At 45.0% G+C, this 21,472-nt stretch overlaps 1 protein-coding gene across 1 annotated transcript in view; it reads right to left on the bottom strand.

Moving 5' to 3' along the window:
* ZFR2 (zinc finger RNA binding protein 2) overlaps window positions 1-21,132 on the bottom strand; it is a 701,383-nt gene extending 680,251 nt beyond the window's left edge. The window contains exon 1 of the mRNA XM_085639486.1: window positions 20,926-21,132. Coding sequence (XP_085495612.1) covers window positions 20,926-20,981 — 56 coding nt within the window. The 5' untranslated portion in view covers window positions 20,982-21,132. The remainder of the gene's footprint in view (window positions 1-20,925) is intronic.
* Window positions 21,133-21,472: the final 340 nt, after the last annotated feature.

Raw genomic sequence — 21,472 nt, 5'->3', positions numbered from 1 at the left:
ACGTACTGGCACAGGTGGTGCAGCTCCCTGACACCTGTGAGGAAATGATTGACCTCACCGTCCAGTTGGACCATCGATTGCAGGAAAGAAGAGGAGATAAGGGTAGAAGTGATCCCCGAGGTTGGTACCCTAAACCTAAACAAAACACGGAAGACCAGCCTAAGGCAGGGGATGGAACTGAACCCATGCAGATAGGAGGCATTGGTGGGCCCCTCACCACCGAAGAGAAGGAAAAGAGACGCAAGATGAAGTTGTGTCTTTACTGTGGGAAAGGGGGACACTTCATCCGGGAATGTAGAGCCAGAGCCCAGCTGCCCGAAAGGGCGTCCACTCGCCGACAACAATCCGTGATGGGGATACAAGACCCGGCGGAAAACTGAAGAGCCCGAGCCAGAGGGAGATCGCTGGTTCGTGTGAACGCCGGAATTCGATCTCTTCAGTTATAGCTAATACCTTGCAGCCAGCGGTTGCTCATATCTGTGTCAATGTTACCTTGTGGGTCTCCCTTGACGAGCCCCGTGAGGTGGATGCACTATTGGATTCGGGTGCAACAGGCAATTACATGGATCAAGGGTATGCCTTGAGCATTGGAGTACCATGGGAGACGAAGAAAAAACCCGAATTCGTGAAGGCGGTCGACGGATCCGCGCTGACTTCAGGACCAGTGACATCACATACTGTACCCCTACTAATGCATTTTAACGCCTGGCACCAAGAATACATTCAGTTTGATCTCATAGACGCACCACAATTCCGCCTCATCCTTGGCATGCCATGGTTGACTCTCCATGATCCCACAGTGAGATGGGGGGAAAGAACAGTGACCCTGGTCTCTGCGTACTGCGCCAAGAACTGCCATGAAAACCCAACCTCGGGGACCAGGTCCACCGATACCCAAGCCTGCCTGCTGGCTATAGCCAACACCCAAGATCGGATCTCTGTCACCCGAACATTGCCACAGGAGTATGAAGAATACCGATCTCTCTTCGATAAGCAGACAGCTACACGGCTTCCGCCCCACAGGGAATACGATTGCCGTATTGACTTAATACCAGGAGCACACATCCCTTGTAGTAGAGTGTATGCTCTTACAGAACCAGAGACACTGTATCTAAAAAATTACCTGGAGGAGAACCTGGCTTCCGGATTCATCGTCCCTTCCTCTTCCCCAACTTCTTCCCCACTTTTTTTTATACCGAAGAAGGACTGTGACGAGCTGAGACCCTGCATAGACTACCGAGCGATCAATAGCATAACAGTGAAGAACAGATACCCGCTACCTTTGATTCCTGTTTTGCTGGATCAGCTCAAGGGAGCTCGTTACTTTACAAAGTTAGATCTCCGTGGCGCATATCATTTAGTCAGAGTCAAAAGTGGGGATGAGTGGAAGACAGCCTTCCGAACGAAGTTTGGACTCTTCGAGTATAAAGTAATGCCCTTTGGGCTATGTAACACCCCGGCAGCCTTCCAATATTTTATGGACGAAGTGCTGAGGGGATTGCTGGATACTATTTGTGTGGTCTACATAGATGACATTCTCATTTATTCTACTTGTCTCCAAGATCACGTGAACCATGTGAAAAAAGTCCTCAACAGACTGCGTCATCACGAGCTCTATGCAAAATTGGAGAAATGCTTTTTTCATGTGCAAGAGGTAGCCTTTTTAGGGTATATCATCAACGCCCAGGGCTTCCAAATGGAAACGGGAAAGATCGAGGCCATCACTCAGTGGCAAACCCCCCAACATGTCAAATCAGTGCAAAGCTTTTTGGGGTTTGCAAATTACTACCGTCGGTTCATTAAAGATTTCTCCAAGATAATACATCCAATTTCCTGTCTTTTGAGAAAAAATACGCCATTCAACTGGAGCGAGGAGGCAGAAACGGCCTTCCAACTGCTTAAGGCTCGATTCACACAAGCCCCCATCCTTAGACACCCAGACCCGCAACACCCATTCATAGTGGAAACCGATGCATCCCATCACGCACTAGGAGGGGTGTTGTCCCAGAGACATCCACAAACCGGACACATACATCCTGTGGCGTATTTCTCGAAAAAACTCACCCCCAGTGAGGTAAATTACGCCATAACAGACAAAGAATTACTGGCGATAAAAAGGGCGTGCGAGGAATGGAGGCACTATCTGTTAGGGGCCCATCATACAGTCGCAATTTACACAGATCACAGAAACCTGCTGTTCTTGAAAACCGCCAAGGCCCTCACCCCACGCCAGTTGCGATGGACGCTCTTCTTCGCGGATTATGACTTTGTAATAAAGTACCGCCCAGGGCCGCAAAATGGCAAGGCCGATGCCCTTTCACGAAGTATGAACACAGAGAGCGAAACACCTACGAACGGCCCCGAGACACCTTTGATTTTGGCGGAAGGAGTGTTCAGGCAACAGTCCCTCGCCCTGCTAACAACGACCGACTTTGTAGACAAAATTAGATCCGCTGTAAAAGACATAGACGAACAAGACTGGCTTAAAGAAAACCCCAATCATAGGACCATGAACCTTGGACTACTATACCACTTCGATGCCTTATACGTACCCATCCCTGACCTACAGCTCCAGGTATTGCAGTGGGCACACGATTCCAGCCTTGGAGGACATCAGAGATACAACTCCGTGACTTATAGGTGGTGGTTGGGTACACGCGGATCGAACAATCACTTCCCATTCATCGGCTGTGCATGAACAGAACGATGGTCTACCTTATATCACGCCTGAACTACAGTCTCACACCGCGGCGCTCAAGTCACCCCTGACATTTGGCGCATGCAAACCAGGGAGGGATTGGAACCCCCTACGCCCAAGTGATTCCATACTTAGGCCTTGTGAGTAGTTTGGGAACAACCCTATCAGAGATGTCTTGGTCTAGTACATGCCCTGTTCGGTATTAATGCTTATGTTCTCACCCTTCTGCAGCCTACTCCAAGCCGTGTGGGACGGAACCATCGCCCTGCACACACATCAGCTATTCCCGATCGGATACTCTCTTCCCTGTTCCCCGAGGTGCTTCCCTCCATACCAGATTACATTGCTGGGTGGGAGGCAGTGACTAAGCGAATAGGGAGGTCTCTCTACACTGCTGTCGTCCCTGCTGGCTGTTTCATAAGGTTAGTGGCTCGCCTGTTTACCTTGTGCTGCTGACACCCTGACATTTACATGGTCTTTAGGAGTTCCAATTGTGATGTGCTCATTTTCCCCTTCCACATGGTTACTGACACCTCCAGTATTAGTCACTCTGAGTGGGTTAGGACTGTAGTTGCATTATGAGGATGTTTACAATGGTGCTCATAGAAGGAGTAAAACACTTTTTAAAACTTGTAATTATTTTGTTTGTGGGCTTTCCTCCAGGGTCGTTTTTTTTTCATGGAGCCAATTTAATTTGGAGTCTGGAGATTGTTTTTTCATATACGTTGATTGTGAGGAGGCATTACTGGTTGGTGGGCTCACCAGGAAAAGGTTTTTACTGGTGGAAACCATTTGCAAATATAATGGCTCTGTTTGAGGGTGATTTTTCATGGATGGTAGAGTCTATTTGGTGGCTACCTCTTGGTTTTTCAGGTTGTTAAATTATACAGTGTAATGGTATCAGAAGGAGTTTGTGGGGAAGATGTACATACTTCGTGTTTTTAAATTTCAAGATGTTAGAATTTTTTATTCCAGATATGTCAGCTGACAGCTGAGCTCCGTGTGTTGTGCTGGAGCTTTGTTACTGGTGGGATTAGTTACACTTTATTGCAGACTCCTTTACTATAGTGTTCTGATACGGTATGACTGCTGCTGAGATGGCCAGCATGCTATGGGAGTCCTCCTCAGATGCTGAGTCTGACACAGAGCCTGCATCAGAAGTAGGTGATCTTACAAAAGATTCCAAAGTGACTATATTGTACACAAATAACCTTCTGATGGGGTGTCTACTTCAAGTGCAAAGGAAGTAGCTCACGTACAGCAAGTGTCTCCAATTAGTGTTCAGATGTAAGAAGGTGCTGTGATGCTAACCGTTCAGGGACCACATCAGTAGGCCAGCATGCCAGGTCTTGTGGTTCTGCCACCCATTGTGACAGATGAAGGCTAGCTTGCCCCAATACATTCCAGCCTGTGCTACCACTGCATATTGGTGCTACATGCACACCAAACACAGACAATTCTTTGCCCGTACAGTTTTTTGAGCTTTTCATGTATGATGTTTTCCTAGAAGAAACAGTTCAGCAGACCGGTTTGTATGCTGAACAATTTTTGAGAGATCACAGTGCTAACCTAGATCCACATTTTCAAGCTGCTTGATGGACTCCAACAATGATGTTGAGATGAAAAATATGTTGCATTTTTCCTTTCCTGAAGAAGCGATCCCTGGCTTCATATTGCCACAGAAAATCCAAAACGTTATACTGTATTTTACAAGCATTATGTCAAGAAACCATTTTCAGCTCCTACAGAAAATGCTGCATTTCACTGACAACAAAGCACATTGCCCAGAGACCACCCAGATCATAATAGGCTCTTTAAAATTCGGCCACTGCTGAATCACTTAATTGAGCATTTTTCTACCACATATATTCCTTGGCAGAATATATCTGTGGAAGAGTTTATGGTGATGTATAGGGGTGACTGATAATTTGACAGTATCTACCCAGCAAAAGGGATCTATATGATATTAAACTGTGCATGCTATGTGACAATACCATTGGATACACTTATAAATTCAGAGTGTACACTGAAAAGATTATAACATCAAACAAGCATTGGCATAGCCAATAGGTCTCGCCTTTGTGACCTTATAAGTGTTAGCCATGCAGCACATTATCCTGGTTACTGTGCCACCTGGTATTGAGAGCTGTGCAATAGAACATACCTGCTGGCATCTGTGGTCATAACATGGTCTAGATTGTGGCATGTTGCTGATGCGTCCATTTACGCTGATGCTCCGGTTCCCGTAGTGCGTGTTTACGCTATGGTACACAGTGTGACCCTTACAGGAACATGCTGGAGAAGCGTTCCTGGTGCTATATGTTCCTGACATATGCAGAAAGAGGATGGGTATTCACATTCATATATTAGAATGTGCCAGACACAGCAGCTCCGAGTGCTATGTGTGCTTGTGGGCGGGGGATCCTATGCATTAGTCCATGTAAGATATAACAGTTAGACCTAACCGACCCCCCACCACACACCCCACCCAAATGGAGATCAGGAGTTCAAGAGAACATACAATACCAGGGCTTTGGGGAGAGGAACATTGTCTTGCGTGGTGCTGTGCATTTCTGCCGCTTGGGCTCTCTGTGTCCTAGGGAAAGTGGCATCCCTGTCTGAAATCAGGTGCTGGAATTAGACAAGCAACCTGGTGATCAGAACCTAGAGAGCTCAGGCAGGACAAATGGGTGAGGCGGGGATGAGGGGGCAGCATAGAATAGGCGCTGGCAAGAGAGAGCAGAGTCCAGTGACTGCGAGAAAACAACACAAGGAGAATGGGAGCGCTTGTATAGTACCTCACACCTTTGAGGCGATGGAGCGCTCCAAGTCAATGGGGCACAGTGCAACTGTTAAGCTGATTCGGAAAATGGCGACAGATCTTCCAGCCAGAGGTGCACGGTGCAGCCGATCAAGCACCATATAGGACAGGATCAGCATCACCATCGGGTGCCCTAGCCAGGGGAATGGGGGCAGTGAGAGCCACGCTCAACACCGGACCAAATGAGCAGGCACAGTGCAGCGTGGCAACACTGAACGTCTGTGTAGGACACAGTGTTGGACTGCAGCCAGCAACGGAAATCGAGCCACAAGACGCAGGGCGTGCCATATAGCGCCGTAATTACTAGAAGTCACATCCGCTATCTTAAAAAACTAAAGAATTACACGCCCGCACGTAGGCTTGGGTGAGCCACTGTACTCCTGGAGGCAACCGGGACGAGAAGGGAGAAATTAACACTTCAGCCTGCCGCACCACAGGCAAGTGAGCAACCCAAGGCCCTCCGACCCTGTACTCACCGCAAGCAGGCTTCTCGCAACACTCCAATGGACTGCCACAAATACTTTTTTTTTTAAAACAGCCCCCGAACATTCCTAAAGCCGGGAGACAGGGCTATGCAACCACCAGTCCCGCTGGGGCAGTGAAGGGGGCGCAAAATGGTGGAGCACGACGCCTGCCCAAGGGTTTGAATCACACGGCGCAGCGTTCGTGAATAGGGGCCACGCTCACCTTGAAAGTAAAAAAAAAAAAAGCACGCGCAGCGCTAATTACAAACAGATGGTCCCTGCTCGTAACCGCAAGCATAGGCCGTGGGCAGATACATGCAGACGCCTCTGACCAATTGCGTGATGTCTTTTTCAGAAAGACAAAGACGTATAGACCAATGGAAAAAAAAACACACGCACGAGTGTGTAGAAGGCCCAGAGCGATTCCATGAAGTCATTTTCCTAGTGCAGCTCATGCGCACTGCATTAGGCTCGACCTAAAAACCTGATTGCCAACCATTTAAAGGAGTGTCTGAGAAAATTGTGTGGGAATTAGATGATCTCTTTTTCACCCAGGTCACCCTTTGTAATGGGACAATTTTTACAGTGTACTGCAGTTGTTCAAGGAATTAATTATGCAGAGATGAAACTGTGGCTTGCAGTACCATAAGAAGCAACTGTAAAGTATTTCCCAGACAACGTATTTGCAAAATACCGTGCAACTGTTGAATACATTGCCCTGCTGTGAAAGAGCTGCTTGCTCTCAAATAACATAACTCACATGATGGCCTTATGCTCGCCACTATACATGATGAGAGTATGTCACCTATTACTGTTTGGTGTCATGTTGATGAAGTCTACAAACTAACTTGGATCTTGGACTACAACAAGTACATGGGGGTGCAGCCAGGGTGGATCAAAGGCTGCAGCCTTACAATGCTGCATGTAGGGCTACTATGTGATATAAAACGTTGGTGATGCACTTGATGCATTTCGCTACTAAACACTTCTGTGATGTACCAAGTCAATTCTCCAGAGAACAAGCTGTGTTTCCTAAATTTGAACTGTCTTTGATAGAAAGCCTTACTGCTGTTGATGCACGTGTGTCTGAGCAGAGCACTGATGTTTTAGGTTTGTTAGATTGTGTGACGAGCTCTTGGCAGACTGTGTTCCTCCAACACCTAAAAAGGCATTTCCAACTCAGAGATGCCAAGTATGAGCACAAACCGTGGTACATAAGAAGAGTCGATATTGCTGTCTGGAGTGTACCTCAAAGGCAGGCCTGTGTCTCTGGCCTTGTTATAGGTTGTACCATACATTGTTGTTTTATTGGGAACAGCCTTCAATGCTATCTGGCTTTCTTTTTGCCCATGGTTTGGTGGACAAAAGGAGAATGTAAGTAAAATGTGTGTTTTAAGCCTAAAGTTTGAGGTTTGTAAAGGCTTCTGGGTTTGTGAGGTCTACACAAGTCACACCACCGCAGACTCCCCAGGGTGTCTAGTTTCTAGAAATGTCTGGATTCTGTAGGTTTCCCTGGGTGCCAGCTGAGCTAGTGCACACCCACTAACATCCCCAAAAAATGTTTAACCAGAAGATGTGTGGAAACACAAAATAGAAAATATTTGTCATTAACGTTTGGAATTTTTGCAATGCTGTTTTGTAAAATGACCTCTGAATCATGATAGAATGGGTAACCACAAATTCAGAGGTGTGCAAATAACCACTATTCCCAAACTCCGTATATTCTATACATTTCAGAAACACGCACATTTACTTCACATCCATTTTTTATTCCTTATATTTTACTATATGAATTGAAGTAGAGTTGATAGACAATGAAATATAGTTGTAAGGCGCAGCTTAGTTGACAGTATTTTCAAGTAGAGGATATCCCCTTTGTGAAAGCATGATGTAATATTAAGTTTTGCTTTTGTTGTGAATGAATATGATGGGATTGGCATGTGTGACTAGAGGCCTGTGAGAAAGAGCATAAACCTGGATACTGTGTGTCTGGGTAGGCTGGTATGAAGTGTTGCAGCTTTTTGTGAATGAGTGTGATGGGAATGGCATGCGTGACTCGAGGAATGTGAAAATGAGCATAGAACTGGGTGCTGTGATAGTGCAGTAAAAATACAAGTGATTGCGAAGATCTGTGGTGACTGGTCGCAAGAGAGAATGTTCTTTATAGATGGGAGAGTTGAGTGTATGTAGATTGCGATGGTGAATACATTTTAGATGAAGTTGTTGTTTGCCTGCATAGGAGTGTATTCGTTTCCTGTGGATACTAGTCTGACAAGCGAGTTTCACTGCAAATGACTGATGCTAGAGATTGTGGAGTCTTGCTAAATGATATGGTTGTGCAATGAGTGGACAGGGAAACGGTTGGTGCCTTGACGTGGCTTCACTGTTCACAGCTAAGTGTTGATACCCTACTTTTCTCATCATGTATTCCATTTCCAATTTCCTTAATAAATGCTGGTCTTTTCAGTTTGGGGAGAGCCAAGGTATACAGTAGCCATTTTTACTATCCTCTTTCTTCATGTCGGATCATGCATCATAAGTACTTTTTAACTTTTATGACCAGAGAGTTCCTGTTTTTTATTTTTTTTAAGTACGCTTGACCCCATCTTCTCCGCAAGCCCCCACATCTCCTTCATCCACACCACCGAACTCCACTGGACCGAACATCGCTGTCTCCAATTCACCTTCCGGAAACCGACCACGCACCACCGCACCCAACAGATCCCTCGCCGCTGCTGGAGCAAAGTCACCGAAAACCAGCTAACCACCACCATCGCCCGGAGCCCACCCGCCGACCCAACCGACCCCGCCGCCCGCAACCTCAGACGGGTCGGGTTGAACGATTGTATTGAGTGGAACAGAATCTCTGCATGAAATGGACAGCTGTCCCTTTGTGTCAAGCAAGTGTTTGGGAGTTTCTGAATAGAAGTATTTTACCTGAGAGGAAACCATGGATGGTGGGGTACCATGAAGGGCAACATACACTGTGAAATACCAATTGGATTCAAAGTATGCTTAGCGGGATAGACGTCCTGTATAATGTTAGAGACAACGTTTGTGATCAACTGAGGTATAAGTGTCTCAAGGAAATTGCCCTCGAGTTGTTCTGAAAAGTTGAAAGCAAAATGGCGAAATGCAGGTTAGGGGCTGGTCTTTACCAACTCATAGTAATAGATGGGAGTCTTGTTTTCCCGATTTTTCTTTCTCCCCCTCCGTTTTTATAAAACTGGGTTAATTGTTGACAGGAATAAACACTAGTCGTGTTTTTGTAAATGCCTATTAGAGATATGAAATTTGTTACCCGTTTTTTTTAGAAAAACAGGTTGAATTGGGATGATATAAGTTGAAAGGCAATGAGTTGTTGCCCGTTTAAAGATGGCGCTGATGCTCTTTCGGGTGTCACGTGACATGGAAGAAAACGTGACCCGCATAAGAGCTAGCCTTTAAATATCCGGGCGCGTGGAAGGCGCTGCGCGGTTGAGACAAAGCTTGGGACGCGACTGATATGCGGTAAGATCTGGGAAATTAAGGATGGTGGTGTAGGAGTAAATATTTTCGCACTTTATATGAAGTTGGGTCTGAGCCGGCAGGTTTGTGAGCCGAGCAGCTGCGAAGCTCTGGCTGAAGACCGAGGCAGTTGGGTGCTCGCTATGGCCAGTGAGGTGCCGACTTATATTGTAAATATTCACGAGTGAAATTTGAGAAAAGGAAAAAAAAGGGGGTTCAAAGAATGACTCGTAGTAAAGTACAATAATAGATTTTAACACTCAATAGAAGATTTAAACAACTCATAGAAGTAAAGGGTTGTGGAATGGTGGAAATGATCACTTTGTAATCAACATACGAAGTCATCTCGATGATAGTGCTATTTGGGTAAACTTTGATTTGAATTGTTTCCCTGCAGAACGATCATATTGCAAAGGTTTTGAGAGACAGGATCACTGAAAGATTACAGTGCCTGTGTGACGCGGCGTCGAGCTGGTAAGAGAGACCTTGGCTGACATCGGGTAATAATGGAGTTTTAGGTATTTTCAATTTAAGAGAGAATGAATGCAGTGTTTGTTGGTGCACCAAACACCCTCGCCCTGTTCAAGAAACCCTCCAACAGCCACACCAGCAAGAAAGCGAGCTGGTTCACGGAGGACCTCCAGACCTCCAAGCAAACCTGCCGAAAGCTAGAGAAGAACTGGCACCGTGAACGAACACCAGACAGCTACGCAGCCCACAAGAACGCCACCCGCAGACACCATCACCTCATCAGATCCGCCAAAAGGGTCTCCTTCAAAGACCGCCAAGACAACAACGCACACAAGAGCAAAGAGCTCTTCAACATCGTGAAGGAACTCTCCAACCCCAGCTCCAACACCAACGACATCCCACCTTCGCAAGACCTGTGCAACTCGCTTGCCACCTTTTCCATCGCAAGATCGCAGACATCCATGACAGCTTCAACGCCACAACCGCCCTTACAACCACTGAGACCCCTGCCCCCACGACCACCATCTGCACCAACCGCCTGCTCTCCTGGACCAACATAAACGACGAAAACACCATCAAAATCATGAACACCATCCACTCCGGATCTCTGTCAGACCTATGCCCACACCACATCTTCAACAAAGCCAGCACCGCCATCGCACCCCATCTCCGGAAAGCCGTCAACATTTCCTTCGAGACAGCAACCTTCCCGGAGAGCTGGAAGCACGCAGAGATCAACGCCATACTCAAGAAACCCAAGGCGGTCGCCAAGGACCTCAAGAACTTCCAGCCCATCTCCCTGCTCCCGTTCCCGGCAAAGGTCATCGAGAAGACCGTCAACAAACAACTGACCCGCTACCTCGAGGAGAACAGCATCCTTGACCCGTCCCAGTTTGCGTTCCACAGCAACCACAGCACCGAGACTGCCCTCATCGCCACCACCGATGACATCAGGGCCCTGCAGGACAACAGAGAAAACGCGGCCCTCATCCTCCTGGACCAATCAGCTGCCTTTGACACGGTCTGCCACCACACACTACGCACACGCCTACACGACGCCGGGATCCAAGAGAAGGCCCTGGACTGGACCACCTCCTTCCTCTCCGGCAGAACACAGAGCGTCCGCCTTCCCACCTTCCATTCGAAAGCCACCGAGATCATCTGCGGCGTACCCCAGGGCTCATCCCTCAGCCCAACATTGTTCAACATCTACATGGCACCGCTCGCCCATGTCACCCGACTGCACGACCTCAACATCATCTCTTACGCCGATGACACCCAGCTGATCCTCTCTCTCACCAAGGACCCCCACACCGCCAAAACCTACCTCCACGAAGGAATGAAAGCAGTCGCCGAGTGGATGAAGAACAGCCGTCTGAAGCTGAACTCACTCAAGACAGAGGTTCTCATCCTCGGATCCACCCCCTCGGCCTGGGACAACTCCTGGTGGCCGACCGTACTGGGAACAGCTCCAACACCCACCGACCATGTACGCAACCTAGGGGTCATCCTGAACTACACCCTCTCCAACCTCTCCATGACAAAACAGGTCAATGCCATCTCTTCCTCCTGCTTCAACACCCTCCGAATGCTCCGCAAGATCTACAAGTGGACCTACACCGAAAAGAGAAGAACGGTCAGGCCCTCGTCAGCAGCCGGTTGGACTACGGAAACGCCCTCTACGCAGGAGCCTCGGCCAAACACCTGAGACGACGTCAACGCAATTCAGAACGCCTCTGCACGCCTGATCCTCGACATCCCCCGCCGCAGCCACATCACACCCCACCTGAGAGACCTAAACTGTCTCACCGTCAACAAGAGGATAACTTTCAAGCTCCTCACCCACGCACACAAGGCACTCCACAACACCGGACCAGCGTACCTCAACAGACGACTCTACACCCCCACCCGCCAGTTTCGCTCCGCCGACCTCGCCACAGTCCCCCGCATCCGAAGAGTGACCTCCGGCAGCAGATCGTTCTCCCACCTCGCCGCCAAGACCTGAACACCCTCCCCATCCACCTACGGCAGGCCCAAGACCTGCTGACCTTCAGAAGACTCCTCAAGACCTGGCTTTTTGAGCAGTAGCAGCTTCCCCCCCCCCCCCCAGCGCCTTGAGACCCTCACGGGTATGTAGTGTGCTTTACAAATGCGATTGATTGATTGAAGTACTCTTTTTGTCAGGCTCCACCCGTTACTGCAACGGTGTTGTGTGGAACTCATTATGGTCACTTGCTTTCATATTTTGGAACCAACATCTTCCCTTGAGCAAAACTATCCTGTATGAATGTAACTGTTGCATGTCATTGCGTAATTTACTTGTTTGTGCCTGATGAGTCTTTCAAATGTGAGATCGCTGTTGACTGGTATAAATTTTTGGAGTATACTCGCAGATCCTGTAATTTTCTAGCACAGAAAATGGCTGCAATTGAATGTTTATAGTCAAAGACTGAGGTTTGCAGGGCAAGATCATAACAAAATTTCATGGGATCCACAGAAGTCACACCCCTCTAAAATCCCCTTGGTGTCTAGTTTTCAGAAATATTTGAGTTTGGTAGGTTTCCCTAGGTGGCAGTCACACTCAGCCGAACTACGCACGTGGGATACCATTTTTGTTCAGAACGTGGGAACAGGGATGGTAGAATTTTGTGGAACTCCGCATATTCCAGAACTTTCCCTTACATAAATGTGAAGGAAATGCTTATTTTCAGCTAAAGTTGGAGGTTTCCAATGCCTTGCCATGCCTTCTGACGGTTGGAGAAAACTGGATTATTATTTGGGCTGGGTGGCGACCCACCTCATGGAATATTCACAACCTTTGTCAGGGTCAACCCTCAAAGTCACTAAATTAACATGAGCAAATCCCCCTGCTAGTTATGGCACAAAGAGGACAAGCTTAACTTATAGCAATGTTTAAGTATTTATGGAGTTTCAAAACACAAATTAAGTTAAAATGCAAAACAATATAAACCCCAAACCCAATTAGAAAGGAAGAGTAAAATGTGATAAACAAAATGACAAAAATACGATGAGAGTAACCGCAAATATCAATGTTTAAAGTTTTAAGTAGGAATGGTGCCAAAAAGCACAACGTCAATGGTCACAGTAGACCGGAACCAAGGCACAATTTGAGGCTGACCATGAGTGGGATACACCAACCAGGTTCTTCCAGGCCAAAGATTTTACTTTCTGACTTTAGTCCTTTAAGTCCCAATCCACCACAGGAGTACCCTTGTAAAAGCTTCCCAGGACCTCAGGAGAGGCACTTAGAGACTCATAGGGTGTCAGGCAGAGGCCAACAGTAGGGTCCAGCTCAGATTCATTTACCACTGGGCAGTTGCAGGAAAGGCCTCTTTGCTGCTGGTTGTGTCCCTGTAGCTTTAACTCTTAGTCAAACTTATGACCCTTGGAGTCCATTTCTTTGTCCGGGGTACAAGATGGAGTAGGTTCAGTGCTTCAGGGTTGTTCTCTGGTCACAGACAGCAGGTCCAGTCCTCTTCCATTCTTCCTCTGTCCAGTAGTGGTCTTAGGGTTTTCCTAGGTGGTAGCTGAGCATGGGCCAAAACTCCACAACTATACACACTGAAATTAGACATCTCCATGTTGTGATTTGGGACGTTTCCTTTTGTAAGCACTAGGTCCACCCACACAAGTGAGGTAACATTTTTACCTATTGGGAGTTGTGTGGTAGGAAACTTGTGAATCCTCGCAGATTTAGGAACTTTCTCTTACAGAAATATAAGGAAAATATGTGTTTTAGCCAAAGATTGAGGTTTGCAAGGGCTTTTTGGTAAAACAAAGCAAAAAACAATTGTGATATCCACACCAGTCACACCACTTTTGACTACCCAGGGTGTCTAGTTTTCAAAAAAGTCTGGGATTTATAGGTTCATGTTGCGTTTTGGGGCTTTTCCTGTTGCGTGCACTAGGCCCACCCACACAAGTGGGGTCATGTTGTTTTAATCAGAAGATATGCAGGTACACAGAATAGTAGAATATTATTATTTCCACGTGGATTTATCTGCATTGCATTTCATAGCTTACAAATGACAGCCAGTTTGCGAAAAAAGAAGATAATTTGCAAAATGCCCTCTGAATCACAACGTGTGAAACCACAAATTCAGAAGTGTGCAAATAACTACTGTTCCTAAACTCAGTATCTTGTGTACACTTCAGAAATACATAGGTTTATTTCATATCCATTTGTAATTCCTTCTGTTTTACCATATGGATTGCTGTATAGTCTGTAGATAATAATTGTAAGTTGCAGCTCCTTGATGGCTCTGGGTAGCCAATGTTTTTTTTGAGAACCCACAAGCCATATATATCCCCATAATCGGAAAGGATTATTACAGGAAAAAGTAAATTGGGTTTGTAGATCAGCCATTGTGGCAAAAATTACTAGCGAAAACGGCGTCACAGATGGCTTTTTTCTTACTCACTTTCTTGAGTTTTTATTTCAACAGTTAATTTCTTCGAGATAACTTGAGGAATTTACACAAACAATCCCCTCTTGAATTCACGTTTGTCTACTTTTCAGAAAAGTATAACTTTCATAAATCACATTTGGGGTTGGCACGTGTCTAACACAAATTCAAAGTAGGCTGAAACTACAAAAATTAGGAAAAAGGGACCACCATTTTGAAAAATGCAAAACATCGTCATAAATTGTTTTTAATATAACTCTTCGTTTTGCTGACAGCAGCAAAGATGGTGATCCTAGCACAACAAACCTTTTATTGAAGCTATTTTTAGAAGAAAAAAAACCATAGGCTTTCTTACACACAACTTTTTCCCACATTTTCCCACCAAACAAAACCCAACAAAATGTGGCTATAGTTTTTTAGGTCTCGCCTGACCCAGCGCATGCGCTGGTCTGGCGAGACTTATTGAGAGGGCTCCAAAAAGTGCTACCAGGCCAGCCTAGAGCTACAGTGCATGTGCGCGGGCGCGCGCGCCACACTTTACCGCAATTACTTACACTTTCACGGCTGCTTTGACGTTTGATCGTGATCGCGGTCACTTTCACTTTCGCGGCCGCTTTGCATAGCCAATAGGTCTCGCTTTTGGTACCTTATAAGTATTTAGTTATGCAACTGTTGCATGGCTACACTTATAAGGTCCCAAATGCGAGACCTATTGGCTATGCCAATGCTTGTTTTTTTACTCAGTTTGTTCCACTGGAATCCACAAACCCTGAACACCTTTAGAATCCCCAGGATGTTGGCAAAAAAAGTATGCAAGTTTGGTGGGTACCTTACGTGGAAAAAAAGTTATGAAGACTTAAGCACAAAGTGCCCCAAACATTAAAAAAAACTGCTTAGCACTGAAGTGAAACAGGCCTGGCAGTCAAGTGGTTAAAAGGCAATAGTGGAATAGATTTCAGATTTAAATCAGACTAATAGGATTTCTTCACCCCCCCCCCAGACTTTATTTATTTTAAACGTTAACAGTTTTTGCTTAAGTAGTACTACACTTAAGGAATACATGTAAAAAGAGATCCGTTGCAGTCTTACACTCAACACCACCCATCTCAAGTATACTGTTGTCTCAAAGCAGACTTGAGTCAAGCAACACAATACCAAAGGAGAGCTAATCGTTCTCCTTCAATCAAGGGCTTGGTGTTAGCGGGAGGTAATTTAACTATTATCACTGTACACAATACTTCACCAAATTTAAACCAGGGTCTCCAAATTTTGACAACTTTCTTTAGGCAACACCAGCTAGTATCTATGGAGTTCGATGCCGCCATACATCAATGTGATAAAAATCCATGAACCTAACAGAATTATTTTAGTGTTAGTTCCTATAGCAATAGTGTTTAATTAGGAGAAAATTAACTTTCACCCAGTTCCATAACAGCTGAATCTTACATGCATGGTGATGTGACAAAATTGCCCATCTGACCAGTGCCGCTCAAGCACTAATCATTCTGTTTTCCCAAACTGCATCTACTCTGTATGGGTATAATAGATCCCATGCAAAGCATTAAATGTCACTTATCTGAAACTCAGGCCTGACTGGCCCCTCCCTATGAATTTGATGTACCTCTTCCCATTTCATATCATCTTATCCAGGTCACTAGATAAGTTACATCAGACTATTGAACTTACCCAGTTGGATCTCAGACAGTCCAACAACTCTGCAGTATTGTTATTTACATTTTATAAATTAGGGGCATTGAATTTTTGATAAACAGAGCAGTCAGTACTCTATTCTCCACTGGATAACAGTCCTTGATTGATTTACTTAGTCAAAGTGCTTAGTCAAAACATTAATCGTTGTAATATATAAAATCTTTAGTTTTAACTAGTGCAACCAAGAGTGTAATTGTACAAATGTCTTTACAACCTCCTGACCCCACACATTATCCAGTTTGGAGATTCCTCCCCCATCCCTTTTACCCAACTCCTTGACATGTTTCAGTTCTAGCAAACTGTCACAGGTCCAAATGAAGGTAGCACTGGTCAAAATACCTTTACAACCCAGTTTTTTTTTTGCCGGATTTTCCAAGCTTTAATTACTGGTTGAAGGGCTATGGCAGTTTGTGTGAAACACCTCCTTGTAAAAAAGAAATACTAGGGTAACCCCCAACCACTGAGCATGGAGGTTGGTCTTTAAAGAAGGTTCCAGTTACAACAAGCAATCACTCAGTCACTAGCACCATTTACGTAGGTATGAGAGATAATATATTAGTCATTAAGGTAGCACTTCTCAACCCTGAAAGGTCAGAGAGCTTTAAAACTGATGGTTCAGAGTAGGGGCAGATATATTATTTCACAAAGCTAACAGTGGATATAACACAATTTATTTACAACAGTACAGAAACAAATAAGATGTCTACAACTGTGGTCAGGAAGATAATTAATGGAGAGTGTATACAAAGAGATGTAATAGAGTTCAGAAAAAAGAAAAATCATCTCATATTTTCAGATCAGAGACAAAAGAATCAAATATGATTATACAACGTTTCTCGAGAAAATCATTATTGCTTATGCTGCACTCACTTTGAATAGTTGGAAAATATCTGTGTATTTACACTTAAGGCAAAGCAGGGTCAGGACATTCATCCATTTATAAGCAAGTCGTGCGATTTTAAAGACTACCCGGTCTCCCACTGGAAGAAAATGAAGGGGTTTTCTAATATCAAAACCACTATCAAATATGTTAGGGCGGCGTTAGCTCGGACTGCCACAAATGTATTTTTTTACAATGTGGTTGAGGTGGAATCATGTAAAAAAATACAGTAGTCAGTCCTTGGGCTGTATTCTGATCACTATTTCCCCTTATCGATTTCAAGAAGTGTAGGGGTTCTACATGTATATAGTTATCAGTGTCTATGGTGAACTGTTACCAAAAAAGTGTTGACAGTTATACTCAACGACTCCTATTTCAGATTTTAATATGCTTTATTACCCATGACCAGGCCACATTATTGCCTTCATCCGTTAGAGAGATGGATTATACGTATAAGCAGGACTACATCTTCCTATCTGCATTTGAATCTGAATCTCAAAATAGTGCTTTTTTATCAGAAAACTTAGTTGTACAGTCCTTTACATGTACCTACTACTCTTCTGGTACAGGATGAAGATTTTATGTTCTTGCAAAACCACTTCAGGGCTCTGGTAGAGACATTTTCAACAAGTTCTGATAGTCTCCTGTGAAACCTGCTGTTGTCCGTGTGAGTAGGTTCTGTATGGCTTCATGCCCCTCATCTGCTGAGTTTCATCTCACATCCACACTATTGCTGTTGCAGCATCTGTTTTAGTACTAGAATATATTTTCTCTATGCAAGTATATAATGGATTTAGAGCGACTTTTTCCAGTAATTCTGCTATAATAAAGCTTTAGGAATAAGCCTATAGATCAAGTTCCGAAGAGTGTATTAAGAGGGTAATCTAATCCATTTTTCCTGTTACTTGGTACAAGGAGTAATTGATTACTGCTGTTCAGAGTCTGATGGGTGTATAAACGACATCTTTAATTGAAGAATTTGGTGAAAAACAGCAGAAAAAAAATTGGATAACGAAATGAAAAATCTAATGGGTTAAAGAAGAGAGTCAACAATGAACCTACATTAAGAACTTTTAAAAATGTAGCTAATATAAGAGGAGTAAGAGAAAGCCCTAGTTAACAGGAAGATACAAATGCAAGGCAAACTGTTGAATTTCGATTTCCTGTGATTGCAGCAGCAACAGACTGTCACCCAAGCCTAAAGTTCTGAGAATAAGAAACAATAAATTAATTAAAGGAGCCAAATGACCTAAAAAAGCAAGGCTCCGTGGGATTGAGCAATAAGCGTTTATAACAGCTTCAACTTATCAAAGTGAAGAACAAAATAAATTAAGGGAAGAAGAAAAAGCCTTAAAGAAGTGAGCCAAGTGTGTACTGATTCAGCAGAGACACAAAATGCAAAGGGAAATGAGATGATGTTTAGGAAGAATATCGCACAATGAAAACAGAATCGTCTGTAGACACACACAAAAAGCGTATTTCATTTGAATATCAAGGTGCTGAACCCTTCCTAAACAGGTATGGAGACTGAAGCCCTGACAACATCGGGTTCATAAATAACGATGTACTGTTTACTCACACTCTAAAAAAACGGCAAAAGGAGTTGAAACTTACAAAGAGGAGTATAAACCCCCTTGAAGGTATGCATTAAGCACTTGATACGAATTGCCCAGCCCCTATGTGCTCTAGGCAAGGAAAGCAGCATTAGATTAAATCCAAAATGACTCACAGGGTATGCAGTCTCACTCAGGAGCTGTCAATTGTTTCCTCTGAGGAGCAGGGTAACCCAGATACTGACTGCCATGGGACGGGATTATTTCTATATGATAACATTTCTCTTCTCGGATCCCAGAGTGGCAAAGGGACACTTTGGACCAGGCATCTCCAACGATTAGCTTCTGAGCTACCAGTAGCTCTCCAGCTACATGTGAGTTGCTCTCCTGCATGCAGCCTACTAATATAGAAGCTTTTGCTTGGCTGAATTATTATTTGTATACAAAAACTAAAAACCATGTATTCGAGATGAAATTATGTAGATTTTTAGAACTCATAAACTGATGTTTAGGAAATTTTCAAAATGTATTTAAAGCTATTATTTGAATTGGAGAGATGTATTAATCATACTATTACATTGGTGCCAGGGGGCTGCAGCTATGATAGTTATGTATTGCCCATGTAGATGCATTCAAAATTGATAGTACTTTTGTATCTTTACTGCTGGCAACCCCGCCTAATGCACTGATATGATCAATATTGACAATCCTGGATGGGGTGGTCACCATCACATCACTAACAGTAGTTCGGAATGATTTTTATTGAACCCAAGTAGCCCTTATTACAGAAACGGTTGGAGACCCCTGCTTTGGACTGCTGAGGTGGGCTGGGGGGCACCAGGTTCTGCCTGAATTATCCTGCTCCCATAAGAGGGGTTCTAAGTTAATACTGGGCCCCGTGGATACTGCCTCATCACCATGAAGTTGAGTACACCTTTGGATGACCACAACAAGAAATGAATAGTTAGTGCCATCTGTCTATGCACCAAAGCAGGCCATTAAGCCCTTGAGGTGCTGATTCCACAGAAGTATGCTCATATCCCCAAGGTCGAGTACGTTAGAGGCACATTATAAACTCAGAACTTATTCCACAAGTCAGCATCCACTATATTTGAGAGTACTGGGATCAATGAGGAAGTAAAGTCGGCAAAAGGTTTCTGGAACACCATCCCTTCACAAGTGTACTGTGTGACTATCAATGCCCCCCGAACAGTGTCTAAGATTCGTAATGTTATGCTTAGGTGCTGAACCAACCACTGAATGAGCCAGTTCATGCCCTAGGCGTTTCCCATGTTATATTTGCTTTGGCGACCTCCAAGTTGCCAACATCTTTGAATGACTTAATGACCCTACAGGTGATGAGCTGTAATGTGAACGTAGTGATTTCCCCCCCCCCCCCCCCGGTGCTAACGTTCACAGTTAGACTCAGTGGCCCTTAGAAGCTGCTACTATATGACACATTGTGAGGCTAAGTGGGAAACCAATAAAGGATTCTCTATAATCTCCTACATTTTAGGCCCCCCAAACAGGGCATTAATGCATCCAAGGTACGTGCAGTATAAAGTTACCGATTACTTCTGTTTACTGAGACAACTCGTCTACAACGCTTTATATAATTTAACAAATGACCGCATACTTGGTGTGGTGGTCTGAGTTCAGATCACCGAATGAATGGAATGAACACTTAATAATAGTTAAAAGAGAGCCCAGGATGCAAAAGTTGTATTCCAAGGACAATGAATTTTCTAGAAATCCCAATTCAGTGAAGACTAAGCACCAACTATCCTTTAAATGGACAGGTACTCAGGTACTGAGTACCTGCACTTCACTAATTTGAAAGGTAAAGTGCCTGCACTTGTGGAATACTTTTAATGAGACTACCAGCACTTCTACGTAGCAAGCAGGTACTGAGATGTGAGGACTACCTGCACATTTAGATTTCCGTTTATTGAACTAGCCATCTAGAATGAAACTCAGTGCCCCCTTGATTGAAGTGGTGAGACCCCTACTACTTGTGCTGGGTCGTTCCTAGCAGCACATACGGGAGGGTAGGATCATCATGACATGTAAGGCTCTCCCCGAGAAGGTTAGAGTCCAAAGTACTAACCCCACAGGCTACACTCAGTGACCATCGCTACCACCCTCTCTTCTTGCATATGGTCGGGGTAATGATTGATAACTGAACCCCGCCGCCATTTTACAACTGCCAGTCGGGTCCGCACCGACTGTCACAGCCCCTTCATTCACTCCATTAAGGCCCCCTCCTCCCTTCTAAATCCGCTATCTCCAAAATCCAGACTGCCAACGGAGGAGGCTTTAGAACTGTGCAGCCCCTCCCTCCCAGGGGCGGACACCACCAAGGGAAACGCCCCCGCTCTGCTCGCCAGCCGGTACCTGTACGGTGGTGCCACGGCGGCATGCGGGAAACCGTAATAATTACTCGCCGCCATCTTGGTGTCTTCTCAAAACCAAACCCGGCCGGTGAAAAAGGAGGGAGGAGCTCCGAGCAGGTCACGTGCCGGACTGACGGCCGGCACGAGAGCGGAGCAGACACCGGCGTCGCTTGTCAAACCCCCTAAGCGCGCGCCGAATCTCGGAAACACTGCGCATGCTCAGTGTGCAGTAAAGTGAGAGCGAAGCTCTTGGCTCGTGCCTGTTTTGGGGCGCATGCGCTTTGTCTGGGTGGCAAGGTACCGATAACACAGCCACGACACGTACCTATACATTTGAGGAAGAACACGTGTTTTTTAAAAACATTTTTTTTAATTGTTTCGCCTTTGTTATAAGTAATGTATTTAAGTGGGAATTTTGAAAATGCATTTTTTTCTTGTGTCCCTATCATGGACCTTTTATTCATTGCTGTACTTTAAGATCTGTTGACAGTTAATGTCTCACCGAAGGGTCTCATATCTGCCAAGGGTTCAGGTTTATTATGTGTGAC

Source organism: Triturus cristatus, chromosome 12, assembly GCF_964204655.1.
Source record: "Triturus cristatus chromosome 12, aTriCri1.1, whole genome shotgun sequence".
NCBI lineage: Eukaryota > Metazoa > Chordata > Amphibia > Caudata > Salamandridae > Triturus > Triturus cristatus.
The sequence above is the reverse complement of the archived record's forward strand: the minus strand, read 5'-3'. Positions and strand labels throughout refer to the sequence as shown.